At 36.9% G+C, this 23473-nt stretch overlaps 2 protein-coding genes across 4 annotated transcripts in view; both read left to right on the top strand.

Annotated features, from left to right (window-relative positions):
• Nucleotides 1-323: 323 nt before the first annotated feature.
• Nucleotides 324-9505, top strand: prpf3 (pre-mRNA processing factor 3). 2 transcript variants are annotated; one of them, XM_011485324.3, is made up of 17 exons: nucleotides 324-499; nucleotides 883-1036; nucleotides 3016-3146; nucleotides 3878-4045; nucleotides 4723-4806; nucleotides 4886-5121; nucleotides 5226-5344; nucleotides 5427-5614; nucleotides 5733-5899; nucleotides 6007-6089; nucleotides 7289-7432; nucleotides 7516-7615; nucleotides 7695-7808; nucleotides 7913-8031; nucleotides 8291-8368; nucleotides 8656-8708; nucleotides 8798-9505. In XM_011485324.3, exons 2-17 carry the CDS (start codon nucleotides 892-894, stop codon nucleotides 8945-8947), a joined length of 2079 nt encoding a protein of 692 aa, XP_011483626.1. In that variant the 5' UTR covers nucleotides 324-499; nucleotides 883-891; the 3' UTR covers nucleotides 8948-9505. The 2 variants fall into 2 exon arrangements, with proteins under 2 accessions (XP_011483626.1, XP_011483627.1); XM_011485325.3 differs by having other exon boundaries at nucleotides 326-499; nucleotides 888-1036.
• A 197-nt stretch (nucleotides 9506-9702) lies between these two features.
• LOC101157805 (threonine--tRNA ligase, cytoplasmic) overlaps nucleotides 9703-23473 on the top strand; it is a 33483-nt gene continuing 19712 nt past the window's right edge. Inside the window, exons 1-4 of one of the 2 annotated variants that reach the window (XR_002874912.1) lie at nucleotides 9703-9938; nucleotides 21360-21489; nucleotides 21644-21825; nucleotides 23383-23435. The gene's annotated coding sequence lies outside the window, so the exon portion shown is untranslated. The remainder of the gene's footprint in view (nucleotides 9939-21359; nucleotides 21490-21643; nucleotides 21826-23382; nucleotides 23436-23473) is intronic. The other variant, XR_002874911.1, reaches the window with a different exon arrangement.

The following is a 23473-nucleotide window of genomic DNA, read 5'->3' on the forward strand; positions in this document are numbered from 1 at the left end:
TCAAAAAATGTATGGAAGAAAATATTTGCACATAATTTAACTTTGGCCAGCTAGGCAAATACATTTTCAATCCCTTAACAAGACTTTACAGACAAAACAATTCCTTTGTGTTGTCAGCTGTCAGGTGAATTTCCTTGACTTGCTGAATTTTTGCTAATATTTAATGAACACTTTTAAATATATTATAGAAGCGGTTTTGACTTTTATTTTTTAAAGTGCCTTTATGAAAGCGCATAAACAACTGCAAGAGAAATGACATAGATGGCGAAAATCAAACAAAGCACGGTAAAAAGACTGAGAAGGATAAGTCGAGAAGAAGAATTTACGTCATTTCCTCTTCCGGGTCTCGTGGAAGAAACGTTACATGTACGGAGCGGCTAATCAGAAAGTTTGAAAGAAATGTTCAGGCTTTAGAGATTTGTACCCTTGAAATTAGATTCTTTTTGTGGGTAATTTAGAGTATATCTAAAGTAAAGAGGATTGTAGACAAAACTGAGAGGTTTGTATCCACCTTTAAGCCGCTATTAGCAGATTTCGGTAGCTCCCAAATGTAGCAATATGCTAACGTGTGCTAGCAGCGGTCGATGAGTTTTGGCGCAAGTAGCTAGTAGAGTTTAGCTTGTTTGCTATTTTGGTTAGTCTGGTTATTGATATGTTTTGATATGAAGCAACATTTTGTTAACTTAACTTTCATTTTTTATGACAAAAGGCAAACTTGTCCTCAAATGTGTTCGACATTTTTGACACGCAGGAGGGTCTCTCTGTGTCATGGCTTGTGATTAATAATGCCACTTGTGTAGCTCTCACTCATCAACTTTGTCAACAATAGGACTCCTGTTCCAACAAGAACTAAAAAAGACATCTGCGTGCTGTGTTTTGAAGGGCAGAAGGATGTCTCTTCCCAAGCGGGAGGTGGAGGAGTTGAGACCGTGGGTGGAGCGCACTGTGAAGAAGGTGTTGGGGTTTTCAGAGCCCACGGTGGTCACTGCAGCTTTACACTGTGTGGGGAAAGGATTGGACAAAAGGAAGACCACGGGTAAATTCCATGCTCATTTGCATGAAGAAAGAAGTTTTCAATCATTAGTAATTAATTCTGTTGTGGTTATTTTCATTTTTTTGTTCTGTTTTATTCCATCTTTGATGACACAGTTACTTGTGCATTTCTGAATTTAAGCGTCTCTTATTCATCTTGTTTTGAGGTTGCACATTAAGATAGTCTTATAATATAAAGCAAAAACAAACTCGTAAAAAATTTTAAGAGATTCTTTTGTTTGTCAAATGTTTGGTGCTTTTAGCTTTCCCGTAAACATTTGCTTATGATTACAGTCACTAATGGTCTTAGTCTAATAGTGTTTTTCAACCGTTGTGCCGTGTGATATTACCCATTTTCACTGATCTAAAAACATTTACCAAATCTAGGATATCAGCTCTGTGTTCATCCAAACAGGCCCCAAGAAAGCACTAAGTAGTTGGGAATATGAAAGATCGTAAAATACTTTTTTCTTTGTGTTTATTTGATTCTATTAAAGACATTTTGATAAGGCTGCACGTTGGCACAGTGGTTAGCACTCTTGCCTCACAGCAAGAAGGCCCCCAGTTCAAGTCCCAGCTGGGGGAACCAGAACATCAATGGGGGACCTATCTGTGTGGAGTTTGCATGTTCTCCCCGTACATGCGTGGGTTCTCTCCGGGGCCTCCGGCTTCCTCCCACAGCGACCTCCCACCTGTCCGTTCATACAACTCTAAATTGTCCCTAGGTGTGACTGTGAGAGTGCATGGGTGTGTGACCTGCGACAGACTGGCAACCTGTCCAGGGTGTCCCCTGCCTTCGCCCACAAGTGATGGGCTCCGGCAGCCCGTGATCCCGAAAGGGACAAAACGGAAGAAGATCATGAATGAACGAATGGCGGTACCGCGAGTTAGCCGCAGCTTCAGCTCTGTTTTTGGAAAAGTCCCACCCCTTTAACCCCTCCACCAATCATTCTTGGAGGTTTAATCCTGCGTCAACAGTCTGACCTCTCAGAAGTGGTTAAAGTCATCACTTCCTTGTTCTGATTTAGCTTTTTCCACTACATTTCCCATGATGCATTGGGTTAACGTGACAGCGTCTCAGCGGACGAGTCTTCCCTGTTAAACGTCTTGAAACCACAACAAACACACATCAGTTTTTAAATCTTCTTTATTAAATCAAAGGTCAACAGTTTAGTTTTCTTCAAGGTTTGTGTTTTTTTAATAACATCCAAACATCCCAGAGTTTGGTCCAAGTCATCTTTATTAATGAAACATTTTTCTTATAAGGTCTGTAAGAAATAGGATAATGTTGAAGTGGCCGAGAGACACAATCAAACAGAATTGAAACAATTTAATAATCTAAAAAGAAATAAAACATTTCTGTTAAAGTTTTCAAAGAATTAATCTTTGATTAAGACAAGAGAAAAACTAATAAAACTTCAACATGTTCACTTTTGATGTAGCTACAGAAAACATAAATATGTTAGTTTTGGTGTGTAAAACTTAACAATCATATTGTGATCATATAACTGTTCAAAAATTACAGTTGCCTTTGCACCAACATTGAAAAAAAATTGTAAAAAGTATATTATTTAGAAAGAATGTATTTGTTTTTTTGTGAGGTTACATGAAATTGCATGTTAATAAACTGGAGGGGAAAAAACATCTACCAGGGTAAATTTTCAATTAATTTATTTGAAAGTTATTACGGAAAACTAACTTAACTTTTATTACATCTTTTAGAAAAAACTGCTGCAACTTCCAGCTTTTTTGCCACAATTATCACAAAAATGTCTGTGATTGCGGAGGGACTGTAAATCAATACAGACTATAGAGTTTCTCCTTTTTTTTATTTTTGGATGCTTGTGTGCCGCAGGAATTTTGTCAAGGATAAAGTGTGCCTTGGCTCAAAAGAGGTTGAAAAACACTGGTCTTATATTAAGAAATGATTATCAACGAACTGTTGAATACATTGTTAATCATTTGACTCTTAATTGTCCTCAGACCAGTTGCGTCCCTTCCTCGAAGACTCAGCTGGTGGATTTGTTGAACGTCTTTTTGAAGCTCTTGAGGAAAGTAGAAGCAGCCGTGGCAGCAAAGGATCTGGAGAAAAGAACCGGAAGAGAGAACTTAAGGTAAATTAATGAATAAAAATTAATGATTTAGGCCTGCACAATATATTGCAAATTTATCGTTATTGCGACATCAAGCTGTGCAAATTGCATATCGCAAAGGACTGCAAAAATTGCAATAAATTGTAACCTTAAATGTTATGGTAGCTTGAAGTATTTAATGAATCAAATAAATCCATTTATGCATTTGACCAATCAGATGGAGGTCTTTATGTTGTTGACCAAGGTAGGGTACCAAATTAACCTATGAAGAATGGTTTTGGGATCATCATTCTTTTATATTGAGAAAAGTCAGTCAAAAACTTTTGCAATACCTGTTTATGGGAACTGAGCAGCTCCACTGGAGCAATTGTGGCTGCTGTCACAGTAAGGGTCTGACTTAAGAGCACAGCGGTAGGGTTATGGGTTACTTTGTCCCATCTAAGTTTAATCTCACTAATTCTGGGAGTTGACTAGTCAGTTACTTACCACTAGTCTTCCACTGCCAAATATGACTGTATTTACTGTTTAATAAAATAAAAAGAAACCTTACTTAACTTCAGTCACACTAATTCTGTTGTTTCTGTTGAAAATGTCAACCCCACAACATTTTTAAGAATTAAGATCAATCAATCAATTTCACATTGTTTTTTAAGTTGGAAAAATACTGTGTAGGCTATACGCTCTTTTTTGTTCACTAATCAATATGTTTGAGTGTTTAGTTTTACTTATATTTGTGCTTTGACCATTCGTAGGATGTATTTGGGGAGGAGCATGACTCTGGTGCAAAGAGGGAAACATCTGAGACAGCAGATGGGACGGTAGTAAAGCGAAAACGAACACCTCGGTTTCAAGAAGTGGAGGAGCCTGAGGTCATCCCAGGACCTCCTTCTGAAAGCCCTGGCATGCTTACCAAACTGCAGGTACAAGACAAATGGCATAGATATTATGTGCTGAGTCATCTGTGAAAAATACTTCTTTATTTGGGATTTTCAACATAATATGGTTACATGTATGGTGGGCGGGTTACTTCTTCAGTATTTCTCTCAGGTATGTGGTAAAAAAGGAGGAAGATGAAATGTTTATGTGACTAAAAATGTTAAAATAAGCAAGAATATAGCTTGTTTGGAGTACTGTCATTTTGCCTGGGCCTCTGTGTTATCATTACTTTAATGTTCCTATTTATCTTCTCAACTAAACTATGAGCAGCTCCAGTAAATGTATTGTAAAAAATCAATTCTTTGTTGTTTAAACTGTGTCAGTTTTCCTTGATGTACTCCTCAAAGAAAATCCCCAAAACGTTTAAAAAGGATGAACAAAAAACAATAATTTTCAAAGTAAATATGTACACCTAATGAGCAGTATTTAAATGTATCGCTTTCTGGTTTTCATATAGATTAGAAGGGAACATATATTTAGTCTTTGTGTTGATATTGGAACTTTGGAGTACCTTTTACACATTAATTGTTGTATTTTTTCCATCTTGCATGGTTTGGGATTAACAGTATTGCAAATGTGTTTGTTACTTATTGATTTTATTTATGAAGTATGAATTTTTAGAGATAAATATTTATTTTAAAACCATGATACTTTCTTTCAGATCAAGCAGATGATGGAGGCTGCCACAAAACAAATAGAAGAAAGGAAGAAACAACTGAGCTTTTCTTCGGTCCCTTCTGCTGCAGTAATTGTTATGCACAATCATGAACAAAAATCAACAACAGTTTTTTGTCTCTAACTCAGTTTTCTTTTTAACCTTAAAGTCACAGTTGGATGGCTCACGGCTTCTGGGCGCCGCTGGTGCCTCATCTGTTGCCCCCTCGCAGGCTGCCAGCTTTATGAATGATGCTATTGAAAAAGCCCGCAAGGCAGCAGAGTTGCAGGCCCGCATTCAGTCCCAGTTATCTGTGAAGCCTGGTATCCTGGGAGCCTTGGGAAACACCGGACCTCACAACCTGGTAGCACTTGCTAATCTACATGCCATGGGAATTGCTCCACCGTGAGTAACTTGAAGATATCTAATTTATTGGGGGGAAAAACAATAGATTGTGTATTTGCTTTCTGGATACAAATAATCATTTGTATCTGTTTGTGAAACTGAAGTAAAGTGGAGATTAAGGAAGTGAACAAGCCAACACCCCTCATTCTTGATGAGAAGGGAAGAACTGTTGATGCCACTGGCAAAGAGGTTGAACTTACGCACCGCATGCCCACACTCAAAGGTAGGTCTTCTGGATCGGTGTGTAAATGTGTCTCATCATTACTGCGCTTTGACTTCATGGACCACTATTCCTTTTTTTGCAGCTAACATACGGGCGGTAAAGAGGGAACAGTTCCGTCAGCAACTGAAGGAGAAACCTAGTGATGATTTGGAGTCAACATCATACTTTGACAACCGTGTGCTCATTACGCCTGCCCAGCGCCTCCGCAGAGGCTTCAAATTTCATGAGCCCGGACGGTTTGAGAAGATTGCCCAGAGAGTTCGAACCAAGGTTGGTGAAAAGCTTGACATTATCATCTCAAGACCTTTGTTAATTATTCAGAAATACAATTTGGCAATTCAAAAACACCTTGTTTGATGCCTTTTGCATAAATGTCTTTGCCCATTAGGCCCAGTTGGAACGGCTTCAGAATGAGATTTCCCAGGCTGCTAAAAAGACAGGAATTCAGGCTTCCACCAAACTGGCATTGATTGCGCCTAGAAAGGAGATTGGAGATGGGGAAGTACCCAGTATTGAGTGGTGGGACTCCTTCATCTTGCCCTCCAACATAGTTTTGTAAGAAAAAAAACTTTAAAATGTTTTTGCAGTTTTTAAACCAATATGTTAACCTTATCTGTGCATTTCTTTTAGTTTGGTTAACTTTATTATTTTTTCCTATTTAGCAAACCGGAAACGAGGTTTGATAACGTGGAATTTTTTGGAGTAACAAACCTGGTAGAACACCCTACACAAATGAGACCTCCTGGTAAGTTTAGGTGGAAAAGAATGTGTTGAGAAATTACAGTTTCTGCCCTGTGATGTTGATAATAGACTGTTAACAGCTATTTGTCATGGATGTTTCGAGGATACGTCTTATATCCATAAGATTTTATGTGTGTTTTTCAGGAAAAAACAGGCAATTTATGAATTCCTTCACTATTCAGTGCATAGTTGTATTTATAGTTCGTTCGCCATTTTGCAGTGCTTTCAGAATCTACTATTTCAGAATCGAGTGCCCTAAATTTTTTTCCAGACGTCTCTGCAAAAAAACAGTGTGCATTGATGCTCACTAGATTGGCGAATATAGACCATAATGCATTGCGTTCGAACAATTTTGCGAAAAAAGTGTTTAGATGCATTTTTTTATAAATAAACAATCAATGTTTTCATTCTCAGTGGATTCATAAAAAGTCGTCATAAATTTAGATTTTCACTTCGTGAAATAGGTGATGTCATATTTGCTGTTTGCCTTTAAAGTCCAGGGCAATAGATTGTCCTGCACTATAAAGCTTTTTAATTGTAGTAATGAGGGAACTCTGACAAAGCCAGACAGAAAGCTTTACCGTAAAGTAAGTATCCTAGTCCAATAAACTTTTGAAAAGTGATTTGTTAACCACTAAATTAGAAAATTGTAGCTATATCTGATGAAATCCACTGTAACATGTCCTCAGCTAACATCCTGTTAGGCACCCCTTGCCAGACTTAATCCCAGTTTTGACTGTACAATATCTAAACTCTTCCTGTGGTCAAAACTGGTCTCTAAAGACATTTGTAAGGGATTTTTGTCTAAGTATTTTTTCTCTTTATCTGTAAACTTTAAAGTCTCAGACTGTTTTGAAGAACCATTCCAATTACCATTTTTCTGCCTCAGTGTCTTTAATGAATTTTTTTTATTATTGTGTGGAGGAACTTTTTTTTTGTCTTGAAATGGCAAACTTTGTATCAAGGAATGTTCCTGAGGAAACAAACATTTATTTATTATAGTAAATGCAGAGCAAAAAATTTGCCATCTCTAAGTTAAAAGTACACACATTTGTTTTTCTGTGTAATTTTTTTAATGCTTCTAGCTTCTTTCAAGGTTCTAGAATAAAATGTTTTATTTGACATGTTTGACAGAAAAAGCTCTGATTACATTCATTCCATTAATATTAGTTATATTCTTTACAACTGTTCTTCTTTTCCCAGTGGACACTGATAAACCAGTAACCCTGGGTGTGTATTTGACAAAGAAAGAACAGAAGAAACTAAGGAGACAAACGCGGAGGGAGGCACAAAAAGAATTGCAGGAAAAGGTCCGTCTTGGATTGATGCCACCACCGGAACCTAAAGGTACTTGCACACAAGTGAACATTGTTCTATGCCTGTAATCAGGTCAAGTAATGGTACATGATGATTTTTTTTGTACTTTTAAGTTCGTATCTCCAACTTGATGAGAGTCTTGGGGACGGAGGCGGTCCAGGACCCCACTAAAGTAGAGGCCCATGTGAGAGCACAGATGGCAAAAAGACAAAAGTAGGTGTTTTGTTACCGTGAGAATCCACAGAGACTCACATTTTTCTTAAGTGTTTTTCTAACAGCGACACTTTTTCAGAGCTCATGAGGAAGCCAATGCAGCTCGAAAGCTTTCAACAGAGCAAAGAAAAGAGAAGAAGGTCAAGAAGTTGAAAGAAGACCTCACTAACGGAGTTCACATTTCAGTGTACAGGTATGCATTTGAGGACGGGAACAGCAAATATATATATTTTTAAATATCTGTTTTCAAAGCTCTTTTTACACCTTGAAAACCAATATAAATGTTGTATCTTACAGAATCCGTAACCTGACAAATCCTGCAAAGAAGTTTAAGGTGGAGGCCAATGCAAACCAGCTGTACCTGACTGGAACAGTAGTTCTGCACAGAGATGTTAATCTTGTTGTTGTAGAGGGAGGTAAGGAAGAAATCTGTTTAAATTATATTGATGTCCTTTTATATTGATCTGCTGAAACTTAATAACACATTTATTGACATGTTTCAATTATTACTGTTTATATAGCCTTTCATTTACTGTTTAGAAGATTTCATTATAGAGAGAAAATACTGATTTTTTTTTTCAATTGAACCTCACTTGATCTGAACTGGGAAGAGAAAATGCCAGCAAATTCATATATGAAATGTAATAAAGAATCAATTGTCTCTTTCCCTTGAAGGCCCTAAATCCCAGAAAAAATTCAGGAAGTTGATGCTGCATAGAATCAAGTGGGAAGAACACAGTAGCAAAAGAGATGGTAAGATTACTGCTTTTGTATTGCTGCTATGGAAAAACGTCTTAATTGATTGCAAATTATAAAAAATAATAATCGCAAGTTTAAGAAATTATGTGTCTGAGATTTGCAGTTTATTTATACAGCTATGGGTAATTATCTTTTGTAGCTTTTAGTTTTCACCAACCACTGATAACGGTTCAAAAGTGGTTTATGTCAATTATCAGGACACAAGCTATTTCTACATACCGTACTATTGTTGGCTCAGTGTTTGCTTCAAATAAAATATGCTCACATTTTTCAAATCTTAGATCCAGATGTTGATGACACAAAGAGAAACAACAAGTGTTGGTTGATTTGGGAGGTGAGTGAACATGCATTTATTCTGTTTCCATTGCACATTTAGAACTTCTTTAGTCCATCCAAGTCTAATGGTTCCTTCTGCTTCCTTAGGGAACAGGTAAAGATCGAAGTTATGGAGAGATCAAGTTCAAGCAGTGTCCCACAGAGAGCATGGCCCGAGAACACTTCAAGAAGCACGGAACAGAACATTACTGGGACCTTGCCCTCAGCCATAGTGTGTTGGACGGCACCGATGATTGAAACCTTCGAGGGGAGAGATCTGTTTCAAATAAGGACTGCTACAGTCAAACCTGCAGACCTGCTGCCTCACAATAGCCAGAATTATCTATTGGCTGCTGAGGAGGAAGGAACAAAGACTCAATAAAGAGACTTCAACAGAAAATACGGGGCACATTAAACCTGTTTTTCTAAGAAAAAGTGAGCTCCTGTGTATACAAGGCAGTATATGTAGTTTTGCATTTAGTTGATTTCATTGGATGCAAGTCTGTCCTGTTTAGACCGACTGATTCCGACCTAAATCAGTCTGTTTCGGCTCATTTTCTGCTATAAAATCCTCAACTTAAATCATATTGTCTTTGTTGATTAGGAAGAATGTCCTAATGACAACACACTATCACTAAGTTGACCTTTTACTTTTTGAAGTTTATTTTTTGAAACCTTGCTTTTAGACACCTTTCACACAGTTACCGCATCATTTATTTTTTGACCCATCAGTGTGTTGACCCCCTATCCACAGAGGTTAGCCATGTTTCCTTGTAACATTTAAAACTGCCTTAATTAAAAAATGTGAAAAAAAGACTTCATCTTTGATTTTGTTTGCTAACCGCTTCAATTGCCTGGGTCATTTCATAAGTTTTTAGCCCAAATAAAAAAAAAAAATACCGAGTTAAAATATTGGTGTGTAGGTTGGTATTTTTATGGCATGAAGTTAATACATATGTAATGACTCGCGGGGGGCGTGGTCTCCCCTGCGTTGCCTTGTCTTCCATCACGCCTTCGCCCTCGTCCCTATCATTAGTTGATAGAGCTTGAAATATGGCGGCCGGTTCCGAGGCTGCGAGCGGCCAGGGAGCTCGCAGCTCCACCGCTGCATTGGAAGCGTCGTTGGACCGCCGGTTTCAGGCAGTGTCTAACACCATGGAGTCGATACAAGGACTCTCAAGCTGGTGCATTGAAAACAAGAAACATTACAGCCTTATTGTTCGCTATTGGATGAAGTGGCTAAAGAAATGTGAGTAGTTTCTCGCTGAAGCTAACTGCTAGCCTGTAGCCAGCATATTTAAGCTGAGTCAAATGCATTTAGGAAAGAATTTTGCAAAACCCTGCTGTGGTTCGGTTATGCTTTATGTGCAGAACCCCAAAACGGGGGTTGTGTAGAATAAAAATTGAGTTTCGCAATTGTATTGAGCCGAAGTGTTGGCGTCGTTGTCTTTGCAAATTAGCCGCTAATATTAGCTAAGCTAGCGATTCGTCGTTAACAGTGTTTACAGTTAGGCCTTCCATTATGTGAAGCCCGTATTGGATAATGGCTCCATCGTAATACCTACGTCGAAAATACATAATCAAAATAAAATAAAAAATAAGACTAGGTTTTAGTTAAATGACTTGAACTCAGGATTTTCAAGTACGTTTTTCGTCCATCAGTGACTGAGTGACAGTGCCCATTTCTGTTTAGCACAGATTAAACTTTTACATTTTTATGCAAAATGGGAATTATTTCTTCGATGGTAGTTTATGCAAAATAGGCCGCTGTCATGTATTTTAATATTTGTTTAGTATATTTTCTGTATCAGAATCAAAGAATTTACATTTCTGTTCACACTGTCTTGTCTTCTTGATACATGATGATAAAACGCTACTGCCAAATAATGAATCAAAAGTACTTGTAAAGTGAATAAAGACCCACTCCAATGAAAATAGTCTGATGGATATATATTTACATTTGTGAATCAGAAGTAGACGAAAAAAGTGCCATCTGAAAAAGCTTGTAATGTGACAGGTGCTACAATTGGCAGACCAGAAGCTCCCTGCTCTGCTCCATTCTAGTGCATCAACTCGTAAACAAATGGATCCATGTACATCTTCCTTTTCCTCATCTGAGCTAGCACGAGGCTCACAAATGTACGGCTAGATGTAGTATTTTTGTTGCACTGCTGTTAGGCGAGGGTTGTAAGCTAGCTGGAGTTAGTGTAAACAATGAAATCATGGGAAAGTCCGAGACAAATTTCTAATGACATACTGCTGCTCTGCAGAAACTATGTTCTAAAAAACTACAGGTTTTTTTGGATGGGCCAAAAAACGGAATAATCATAATTAAAAGAACACTGGGAACACTTTTTAAAATGGATCAAAAGACAATTTGACTTTAAAGTGGGACTTTAAAGTTATTTTTATTTATCTTTATGTGATTAAAGAACAGCAGCTGACCCAGAGGGAGAGATCCCAATCGAGAAAGCCCCGGAAATATAAATTAAAACGAGAATTAAAAAGTAAACGTACTTATAAAAGTAATAAACAAATGCAATAAAACGATGAAATAACGAATATTAAAAATAAATAATAAATAATCTAGTGTAAATTCATAAAATAAAATAGACGACTAAATACCAGATAGATAGATAGATAGATAGATAGATAGATAGATAGAAGAAATTTAAGTAGGGAAATTAGCTAAAAGCCAGGTTAAAAAGATGTGTGTTGAGCCTTTTTCAAAAGGAACTATGTTCTCTGCGGCTCTGAGACGCCATGGCAGACTGTTCCATAAATGGGGCCATAAATGGGGCCATAGTGCTGAAGAGATGTTCCTCCGTAGGTTTCAGTTTTTACAGTGGAAATGGTTTAAAGACCAGCACCAGAGGGTTCATATTTTACTAAAAGATACGATGGGTAAGAAGGCGCAAGACCATTAAGACATTTAAAAACTGTTAAAAATATCTTAAAATCAATCCTGAAGCATATGGGGAGCCAATGCAGGGATTTTAAAATTGGGGTGATGTGAGCCCGCCTCCTGCTCTTGGTGAGAACTCATGCAGCAGAATTCTGGAGAAGCTTAAGGTTCCTAATGTTGGTTTTTGGAAGACTAGCAAAGAAGGCGTTAAAATAATGACTTCTACTGACGATGATAGCATGCATTAGCAATATTAATATTAGCAAGAGAAAGTAGTGGGTGGACCCTAGCCAGATTTCTAAGATAATAAAAAACAGTTTTAACCACGTTTTATATGAGGGATAAAAGTTAGCTTAGAGTTGAAAATAATGCTCAGGTTTCTGACAGTATGATTTATCTGGGTATGAAGACAGTACTATAAAGGAAGCTGCTTCTTCTTTTCATGAAGGATATATGGTTTATATATCGTTTTTTGCACACACAAAAATGGTCATGTGAAAGTTGACAGCAAAAACAGTTATTTATTGATTAATGCTGTCGTTTTATTTATATACCTAGACCAATGTTGGCAAAATTGATTATATGAAAGTTTGCCTACAATACCCAAAATAGAAAAATAAACGTCATCTGTTTACACAGACTTTAACCTAAATAAAATACAGTGGCACTATCGTGCCATGACATTGTTTTGACTATGTTGGTGACATTGCAATGTTTGTGTTTGCAGCATGGCAAAGATGATTGATGAGGCCATTGACCTATTTGTTGTGATGACTGCTATTGGGTTGTGGTGATATCAGTTTAAAAAAAGGACTGCCGTTCCCTGGAAAGAAGCATGGGCCAAAAAGGGTTCTAAAATTTGACAGAATGGCTAGACCAGTGGTCCGGCCCACTAAACAATATCAGAGACGCATTATTATTATTATTTTCCTTTTTTTCTTTGAATCTGGCCACGCAATCAAGACCCTCATAGAACGTGACATTTTAATTCGCCCTCCTACAGTCTGTGCCCCTATCTCAACCCTTCTAAAAATCCTTTTCAAATAGAACTGAACACAGTCTTCCCTTTCTACATTGCTGTTCATATTTTGTGGTCTCACTGATTCTTTTAGTGCGATTATGCTTTTTATTTTCTCTAACAGTGCACCCTGTTCTGTGTCCCGATTCTCGTCTCCTGTACAAATAAATGCAGCACTTGTCGCGATCAGATCCTTGTTTTGTTCCTGCAATATTTTTCTAGGAAGGTTTGAATTTTTACAATTTTGAAAGAGAGTAAAGTCTAAAAAATGTACATGTCTGTTTCGGAAAAGTGTGTAGTGAGGAGTTCACGGCTTTCATCTTCACGGGTTAATTTTAGAACATGACTCCGGCAAAAAACGAGGGACCACTGTACTGATGAAATAATGCAGATAAATGTCCAGTTGCAGCCGAAGACAAAATAATTTGACTTCACAGTTGTGCAGGACACAGCACAGCTGCTGAGTTTTATTTGTGAAGCACAAACTGTGAGATGTATGAGGAGCTGCAGCCCTCCAGTCTGAAAGGACTATAACGGGAGAGGACAGCCTTTTTATTGGTAATATTCTTGAAATGTAGCCTATTAGTATTATTTTTTTCTGCCTTTTTCTTTGAAGATCACAGTTATTCAGTAATTTTTTTATTTCATAAATAGTGTTTATTTATTTAAAAAAAAGGATTATGAATGATTTAATTAAATTGAAACTAAGCACTTTACAACTCCAAAGTATGGAAGCGATTGTGTTGCATAATAATTAGATAGAAATGTCTAATTTGACAATTAAAATTGATTCACAGAAATGCTTTTTAATTTTCAAATTGAAGCTGGATCAAATGACTCAAAATTAAAATGAAAAAGCAATTCTTCAAAATGCTTTTTCCTTTTCTTCTTTAACATCGCTCATTCTGTGACATAATTAAAGCGAAAATGCAAAGAGGGGATTGCATTTGCGTTTTCACATCCACCCCGCAAAACTGTTGCAATATTCAATACCATTGAGCATTTCTATCTGAATTTTGCTACACTTTTACCAGAGAACTTTTTGAAATGAAATGTCAAGAACCATTTTCTTTATCATTGTAATTGACAGAATAAGCAGTGCTGAAGAAGAACATGAAAAAGCATTTTGGTGGATTTCTTTTTCATTTTAATTTTGAGTGATTTGATGCAGCTTCATTTTGAAAATGAAAAAGCATTTCTGGTTTTGACTTTTATTTTTAATTATGCTACACAATCGCTTCCATACCAAAGGGCTTTACAAAAAAAGAAACGAAGACATTAGTCACATCAGAGAATAAAAAAGTTATGTGGCCCAAAACTACGGCCGGGGGTCATATTCTAAACTACTTGTGTGTTTAACTACTAAATCTAGCCCGCCAAACTGGAATAAAATATATTGATAATCCTTATTGTTTATTTCCCCCTGTAATTCTGAAGTCTCCCTATAGATGGTGCACTACAAATACATTGACCTTCATTTAGGTGCAGACATTTATCCTGCATCCATGGGATATTGGATTGTTATGTAAGATTAGCTCTTTTTCATTTTTCAAACATCACACGAATGCAGCATTTCTCTAAGTTTGCGTTTAACATGAGGTACATCAAATGCTGTAAGTCGTTCTTAAATGAGAACGAAAGCCAAAAAGTTTGAAATAAATGTTTTTGTCCAGATTCCAAGTTATTTCCTTCTCTTATAAGGTGGATTACTAAAACACTACATGCATCTGCTGCTGGTCCGGCCCTTCTGTCAAATTTTAGAACCCTTTGTGGCCCACAAGTTAAAAATCCACCTCATTAGAGAAAGGGATAACATGGAAACATCCTTTAATTTGCATTGAATATTAATAGTTTACAACAGAGAATTTAGGAGTTTCAATCTCAAAACTGTGGGATTTGTTTTCGTTAGAGTATCAATTGCACCAAGAGGTTGATTTTCGTCGGGGGAAAACGCAAATTTACAGATTTGCTGCATTCATGTGGTGTTGGAATGGTCTGACTCAGAAAACAAACACAAATGTCAGAAAAACACGCATTTTTCCCACACCACATGAACGCAGACTAACTTTCTGCATTTAGACAGGGGTTAATTTATTTTTAGTGCACCGTATATAGTTTGCCTTCCCCTGCTCTAGCTGAATAATGGCGTTCTCCATGCATTTAGACTCTAAAGCACATCATTTTAACTTGGAAGCTGGGCTAACAAGTTTCACAAATACTATTTTAGGGTAGTCTCCTGTTCATTCAAAAAAAAAGACTAAATATAAGGTTACAATTTTTTTTAATTCTTCTTTTGCAAAAGCACTTTTTAATACAGTATTTTTTTTTTCGCTGTGAAATTAAATCGGAGGGGAAGTCTTTCGATATTTTGAACAGTTCTAAACAGGTTTTGGAATTTAGGAAAATGTATGTAATGCGACTATACTTTAGAAAGTATAGTCGCATTACATACATGTAATAGTACATTATAGTATAGTACATTTCCGGTGTAGATATAGTTTCAAACCTCCCATAGTTCACTAAAATGTTATGAGGATTTTTAAACCATGTTTCTTTTAGGTTTGAAACTTAAATGCTCTGTCGCTATAATCCTTTTTCTTTTTAGTAGTATTTAGACAAGCCGAAAGTTAAAGAAGTAGTATCTAGTTAGCAAAATTTGGGAGTGGCCGATTTACCTGAGTTTCTGTCATGCTAATGTCATTTTTAAAATGAGCAGGGCTAGATTATAGGGATTATAGGGATGCAACTGTTCGCTTTCACCAAGATTCAGTTTAATGCTGTAACATCTGGTTTTGTATTGTTGGATCCCTGCTAGATTCTATGTTCCAGTGTTGTAATTTAATGTGTGAAGTTCAGAGTAGTTAATTTAAAGCCATGAATGTAGGTTTTAGGTTTGTATGTTACAGATGTATTGACTTTAGGTTGAAGACTAGCATATAACCTGTTCATACATGTACTTTCCTGTTTTATCAATAAGTTTCCATTTCAAATATGCACACACTGTTGTTTTTTAACCTTAACAGCATACAAAGCTTTCATAGTTTGGTTTGGTGCTTTAGAAGACGTGATTTGTTCTTTAGATTATGTTGCTGCAAATGTAATTTTAACAGGCATATTTGACCACATACGCATGGTAGGTCAAACAATAGTTGTATATGTTTATCATTGCATAATGATATTTTTTCAAGTTTCTCTTCATCAGAAAGTGTGTGAGTGTGTATATGTGTGTTAGAAGTTTCTCTGTGTTGATAGCAGCGTCTTATTGTTGGAGAAACGGCCATTGTTGTTGCGTAGTTCATGTTGTACAACATACTGGTCTGGATACATGCCTTCCTGCTCACTCTCTATTTGTTCTGTCTTCTGAAAAGATTTAGTTAGCACAGCTGTGTGGAAATCTTGTGATTCGTTTGTTTATTTGCGTTTATTTTTAATGTGGTCATTTATTTTTCAAATATTTTCTATAATAATGTTACTGTTCTGCTCTTCTCTTCTCTATTCAAAATACTTAAAGGCTGTTTTTCCTCTTAGTCCTTCCCATGCTTGTTTATTTCCATTTTTTTTTGAAAAATTGAATTTTAAAAATAGAATGCACTTTTGCTCTCCAGAACCAGGGATGGGTACCGTGCCCCGGTATTGAACCAGCCCCGGGGCCACTTTCTTCAAGACCGCAGTATCGTTAAGATCTGACCTGAACGGTTCTGCTATCTGTACTGCAGAAGTTACTTTTTTTTTTCTTTTTTGTGTCCCACAAGCCATATCTGCCATATTTAACTCACCAAGTCAGTCAATTTCCCGTTAATTAATGATGATATTAATTTCGGTATTCTCGTTGAAGCGGAGAGCTCTGTCTGTCTATTTGTGTGCAAGGGGGGGGCTGTTGTTCAGACAGCACGCGCGCGCGCACACACACAAGACAAGGGAGCGCACACACAGTCAGTGGCGATCTCGTAGGGGACTAAGAACACCCGTTTCTGCGTAAAATTAATGAAGTTTGTATCAAGGAGCCCCTACCATGCCGTCACCTTGCTGCTACGATGACCGTTTGTTGTGCTACCGTATGTAGAACACGCTGTAGCGGCGCGTTCTACACAAAACAAACTGGTAGAGAGGCGTGGCTTAAATTCACCGCTTATGATTCCAGACCCGTGACACACTATCAGCTGCTTCCTAATACCGTAATTTCCGGACTATAAAGCGCACCCGATTACAAGCCGCACCCACCCATTTCCATGTGTTTAACTTCTTTTGTACATACACAAGCCGCGTCAGTGTACAAGCCGCATGTATTATGAAACATGGTCAGCCTGACAAAACACGTCCTGACTCCCAGACCGAGTGCAATTCATTAGCACACTGTGGGAGGAGACAGCCTTGCCTCAGGCTCATGTATTTGAATACACCCACATCTGCCAAACAGCATGCACCTCTATTCTGTTCACAAGTTCCTCAGTTATGGTTTTTTTATTTTAATTTTTTTATTTTATTTTTTTTTACTTATTGACAATCTAGGTATCATACATAAAATTACAAACAGTAACCATATAATCAACATTACATCCCTCAGTTATGATGAGGAAATTTACATCCGCGATACCCCATTTCCCATTAGTCTTAGGGGCTAAAGGCAGGTCTAACCCGGATCGCCAGACTGTTGTACGTGTTTAAGAATGAGCAAGGAACAGCAGTGGATGGTGGGGCTAACGGGAGAGCATCTCTCCTTCTGCTTGTGTCGCGGCAGCGTTATGGGAGTAACAGGGCTGGTTAAAAAAACACACCAGTAAAATAAAGCATCGGCGACTGAAAAGCGCGCGCCTTTAGCGCGATACGCGCGCCTCAGTGCGGCGCGTGCGTCAGAAGTTTCCTTCCACAACAAACACTGTTGCTCCGCGGATGCCTCTGCGCTCCGCGCTCGCCAAGCGGGCTCTTTGTCTCCCCTTCCTATGTTCTCCGACACCCCTGGCCAGGGTGGCTCCAAGGAGGAGCGCTTCGTCCCCATTGCGCCGGTGGACCGAGCAAATCGTGTCTGTGCAGAGCAATCGGACTTAATACTGAACGTTTTGTGGATGAGGGGCGGATGCGTTGTTACGTGTGGGAGCCATCAGACTGCCATCAGCAGTGTCTCCAGCTCACACAGAGGCTGTGAGCTTTTCAAAGCAAAATTCCGCTCAGTCCTTAGAAACAGTTAAAACGACCACGTCAATTTGTGTTTCCAGTTGTGTCCCGACAAAATAAAGGCTAATGTTATTCCCACATATTTACGTGCAGCCCAGCTGCAGATTGCAGCTTTTCCGTCAGCAGCTGACCGGCTTTTCCAAACCCGTTGGTGATGGTGGATTTTTTCACGCTGCTTTTAACGATTGCTTTTAACTTGAAAGCTGCATCATATTGTAGTGGCGATCACGTGCACGTTGGGTCTAATGGCACCAAATGATTCTGGGATGCAGCTGGGCATGCGTGTTTCTTTTTGTTGAACCATGACTGAAGTGTCTAAGACCTAAAGTGAGGTGCATGCTGTTTGGCTGCTAAGAGGTGTGTTGAAAAATAAATGACTTGTTGCTTGGAGTTGGATAGAGAATTCAAACCATACACTAAGTCCGAAAGTACGTACATGGCGGCCGCCAATTAAATCCATAAATTAGCCGCGTCACTGAATAAGCCGCAGGGCTGTAAGCGCAGGAAAAAAGTAGCGGCTTATAGTCCGGAAATTACGGTACTTGTTTTTTTTTCAACTTTATTGAACAAAGTATTAACATACAAAATACTTCCTAATACTTAATAATAATTAATGACTAATGATAGTTGTCATCCGTAAAATTAATATAATTTATTTGGTTTACTGGATTTAAACAAAAATAAATAAATAGAAAGGAGGCTGCATCAAAGTGAATTTGTTTCCATCATCTCACTCAATCCTAACTCTGGTCTTTGACAGAAAGAAAAGTCTGTTCAAGGTTGTGGAAAATGGACAAAAGATCAAAGGAAACATCACGCTCATAAAGAATAAAAATAATTAGATTAAATAATTAAATGAATATCCTGTCTGGAACATTCTCATGTATAAAGTAAATTTTTTTGTAAAAAAAACTGTTGTTGCATAATGAGGAAATAAAACACTTTATGTTCTTAATTTGTTATTTATTTATTTTTCGTCCTCAAAAAGTATCGCTAAGAGTACCGTTAAAATACCGGATCGATAAGCAGTGGAGAAGGGGATTTAGTACTTAACTTCTACTCTATCACTGTTGACAACTAGGATTTCCTCCAACCTATATTCCTGTGACTGCTTCACTATTTTACAAAACTTCCCAAACTTTTCAGTTTTCTCTATAAGACCATTGTTTATAAAGTAAACTTACTTGTCAATGAAGGGGTTAATTTTTTCAATCCCAATTAAATGAATTCTGTTTTCTTTAGCACAAAATTAAATTTAAAAAAAACTCCTGAAAACATACTATTTTAATGTCATTGACTGTAAAGACATTAGAAAAAACATCAGACAACAGATAAAGCTGAACACTGGCTTTGTAATGTTAGAAAAATGCTGCTACGAAAGCTTTATTCACTGTGGATTCACGTCTGTTTCTAATATTTAGGAACAGTTCATTGGCATCATAATGATGTCATGTCATCATAGCATCGGTGTCTAAGCACACCACTATATTAAAAACTCTGTTGCTGCTGTAAGTCCAGCAGGTTTATCCTCCAGATCTGCCTGGATCCTTTTAAAAATCGTTATGTCCCGCTGCATTATCAGCCAAACCCTACAAGATGGTGAATTAACAGCAGTGACGAGGGGGCCGCGTTCACGTATCACGTGCGCCTGTGTGTACCTCACGTGCTCACAATAGGAGCATTAAAGAAAAATCACCAAAAGGAGGGCTAATGAGCACGGCTAATTTAACCCGGACATTTACTTGCCATTTGGTGAGTAGACCTCTAGCTTTTACTTAACTTTTAACAAATAATAAAGTGCTTTTACCCCCCCCCCCCCCCCCCCCCCCCCCAAAAAAAGCTTGCATTTGACGATTGTTAATTTCAGACCCTACATACATGGATTATTTGCTGCCAAGCACTAAATGAAAGTTTTGTTTGTCAGCAAAAAGGCGACTACTTCACTCACAGGCGGCAAATTTTCGCCAGGCACCGGCTATTTCTGAGGCCCCTGAAGATATTTGATCAATATTGATTCACTGAACCCATAATAACGCAATCATATAATATATATTTTTTAAGGTATTATCTGGTTTTCTCTGGATAAAATCTGTTCAGAGTTAGATTATGATATGAGAATTTATCCTTTAATCAACAGAACTTTGACCTTTTATTCAGCTTATACCACAAATAATGTATAAGTGTATTTTGTAGCCAAACTAAATTTATTACCAGTGGCAGTTTGATTAAAGAATAAATCAACTCCAATGAAAAAAATAAAAAAAGCTTTGGGTGTGAACCAACTCCTAATTTTTGAAAGCATTGAGTTCAGCTTCTTTGTTTTAGGACTATTCAAAAAAAAGTTTTTTTTTTTGTCTAAATACAATAACTAGCAGTTGCAAAAATGGAGTAAATGTTGTAAGTGTAGATCTTTTCTGTCCAAATTCAGCTTTTTTTTCCCCTTGTTGGAAATTTTTTAGTCACATTTAAATTAGGGATAGGCAGAGATTATATTTTCTGATAACCGACATTTCCAGTAACCGATAACCAATATTTCCCCTTGCAATTGTGGCCGATAGCCGATATTTACCAACACCGATAGATAAATGTCATACATTAATATCCTTTTTGTTTCTTTATTAGACATGCACAACCTTTCTTTTATTTGACAATCACACTAATAACTGTAAACCATAAGCTCCCCATTGCAAGGGGTCTATTAGAAACATGCATCCCTATCTATTCTAAAATGCATAGAATTTGTTCCTGGATTCTTTGTTGCCTGAAAGAGTTCCTTACATTGGTTCGCTCTGAGTGTTTTTGTTCCTATTATTGCATCACAAATTCTTAACTCGGTCTGCTTCTGTGTTGTGATTCCCCTCACATTAGTCACTGCATTAAAAGAATAAAATGAAATGTGATTGAATTAGACAACAATAATATATTTGAGACCAAATGAAAGCAGTTACAATCATGCCTGTGACATTTTGGATAGATAATAATAAAATAAAAAATAGAAATGGATAAAAATTAGTTGCCATTATTAAAAATGTGGATCTAGATGTTAAAAGAGCCTCTTTTTGTTAGTTTTTGTTTTATATACTTTTGAAATGTATATCCATTAAGGTTCATCACCTGGCAGTGCCTGTTACTTTGTCAAGAAAAGTTCCTTTTTTCTATAAATCTCTTATTACAAAAATGTTAAACTTATCTCACAGAAATGGTTGTAACTGCAAATATTATGTAAATATTGCTATTTTTAAAATACTTTTTCATATTTTAAAAATAAATCTGAACTGAAACGTTGAAGTTGCCTTTAACATTCTGTTAATCAGTTAATCTCAAATCATTTCTACAGAGAAGCATCTTTAAACAGAAAGAAGTAGCTATATTTGTGTTTTTAGTAGCAACATATTTATGGAGTTGGAAATTGATGTTGTTCTTTAATTTTATCAAACGATTACATTTCTAGGGGAATGACCTAACATGAACACTAACTAAGGTTCTTGTTGCATTTTTGTTTATTCAACATTTATAGATACCCAGAATATACTTAAGTTGTGTCTTTGATATAAATTTTTGTCTCTGTCCTTCAGCTGACAGCAATCACCGCTTGAATCTTTTCTACCTGGCCAATGACGTGATTCAAAACTGTAAAAGGAAAAACGCCACCATTTTCCGCTCAGCCTTCTCGGACGTCCTGCCCAATGCTGCTCAACTCATCAAGTGGGTACCAAGTTTTATGTTGGTCTGTTTGCAAAACGCTAAGATTACAGAAAGAAGTCAGTCGTTTAGTTAGAAAAATGTTAAAAAGTGTGCAGAGTACATGTATTTGTTTATTTACTAAGAGGACTGTGTTGTCTTCCTTTTATTCTGTCAGGGACGGGAAAGTCCGCAAATCTGTGGATCGGATCTTTACGATTTGGGCAGAGAGGAACGTGTATCCAGAGGAGGTCATTGCCCAGTTCAAAACCTACCTGCACAAAAAAGAAAAAGATCGAGTGAAGCAAAAGGAAAAGGAGAAGGAGAAAGAGAAAGAAAAGGCAGCTCCTCCTGTTAACGGTCAGTTTAAGGGTTTTGTTTTCAAAGCTTTGTTCATTGAAGCCTCAATGTTTCTAAACTCCATGTTTGTCTTTATTAATGCAAGGCTCTTTGTGTTGGTGTTTGATATATTAGTAATACATTTAGACTTGTTTTTAAATTTTTATTTTTGTTAAACTATTATTATTTTAGTAGCATTTTACCAAGTACATTTTAAATAATCAAGAATAGAGATTTCATTCTTGTTATTTGAAAATGTTTCAGTAATAATACGTTTTGATTCTTTTTGACTACACAAGAATACAATTAATTTTTTTTACCCTTTGGGAGTTTATTGATTAGGCAGTAATAATAAAAGCCAAAGTGTTTTTATTTAGGTTTTAGCTGATATATAATTATTAAGTGAAAGTGGAAAGCAGGTATATTTAACACAGTTGGCTGCTTGCTTAGACCCTCACTGATCAATGCAATGTTTGATCACGCTGTCAATGAATGGAGATTCGAGAACCTATTGCTGCACATTGAAAAGAAAATTAACTTATTCCTCATCATTATAATCATCCACTTTATTATTTGTTGAAAGTTAATGATGTTATTTTTGAAAATTCAAAGGTATGAAAAATTAAGGATAAAGGTATTTTATTCTTTCAATACTGCATAACATAAAAAGTACAAAAAGCTACAGAAAAAGCCTTTGCGTCTTGGTCCAAAACTGTTTAGCGTAACAGTTTACGAGTGAGGAACACTAAGTTTCTTACACAGAAAATTACATTTTTCTGTGTTGTTGCTTTTGTAATTTTTGTACTCTAATTAGGCCTGCACAATATACCGCAAATTTATCGTTACCGCAATATCAAGCTGTGCAATATGCATATCGCAAAAGTCAGCAAAAATCGCAATAAATGTTTACCTTAAATGTGCTAAAACAATCGTATGGCAGCTTGAAGCATTTAACGAATCAAATAAATCCATTTATGCATTTGACCAATCGGATGGACCCTTTCACGTTGTTGACCAATCAGATGAGCCCTTTTATGTTTGATGTTTGCATCCTACCGCGACAAGGGTCATTTGGAGTATAAATTTTACACTGTTGCAATGAAATAGGAATGATGTTTTTGGTCGTTTTGCTTTTGTTTTATGTACCGCAAATTATATCGTTATCGCATTATTGATCACTCATATCGCACATCGCAAGTTTTCCTCATATCGTGCAGCCCTAACTCTAATGGTGAGACTTTTTGTTACACAAAATGGTGGGTTAGACCTTGTCTAAAAATGAGTTAATCTTGGGGGAAAAAATCCTCTGTTTTCCTGTTTTTATTTAGCCTTTTTTGTTGGAGTGATAACAAAAAGCTTTTGATAAATTTGCTGATTTGTTTACATACCACTGGTTCTACCCAAAAATGCTATCCATGAAACAAAAGAAAAGGGATCAAAGGTCATTAGTTTATGCAATTTAAAGACAAAAAAAAGAAATGTATCTGAATTTTTGCCACTATGTTTAAAAGGAACATGATGGGTTTTATTAAGAACATAATCCAAACTCTGAAAGATAATATTTCTTTTACTCTACAGCCACTACAGGAACCAAAGCTGCCATGAAGTCAAAGATTGTGGCAGAATTCACTGTAAGTTTTTGATGTTTTTGCCACTTTGCTATATTCTT

Source organism: Oryzias latipes, chromosome 16 (genome assembly GCF_002234675.1).
Source record: "Oryzias latipes chromosome 16, ASM223467v1".
In the NCBI taxonomy this organism is placed as follows: Eukaryota; Metazoa; Chordata; class Actinopteri; order Beloniformes; family Adrianichthyidae; genus Oryzias; species Oryzias latipes.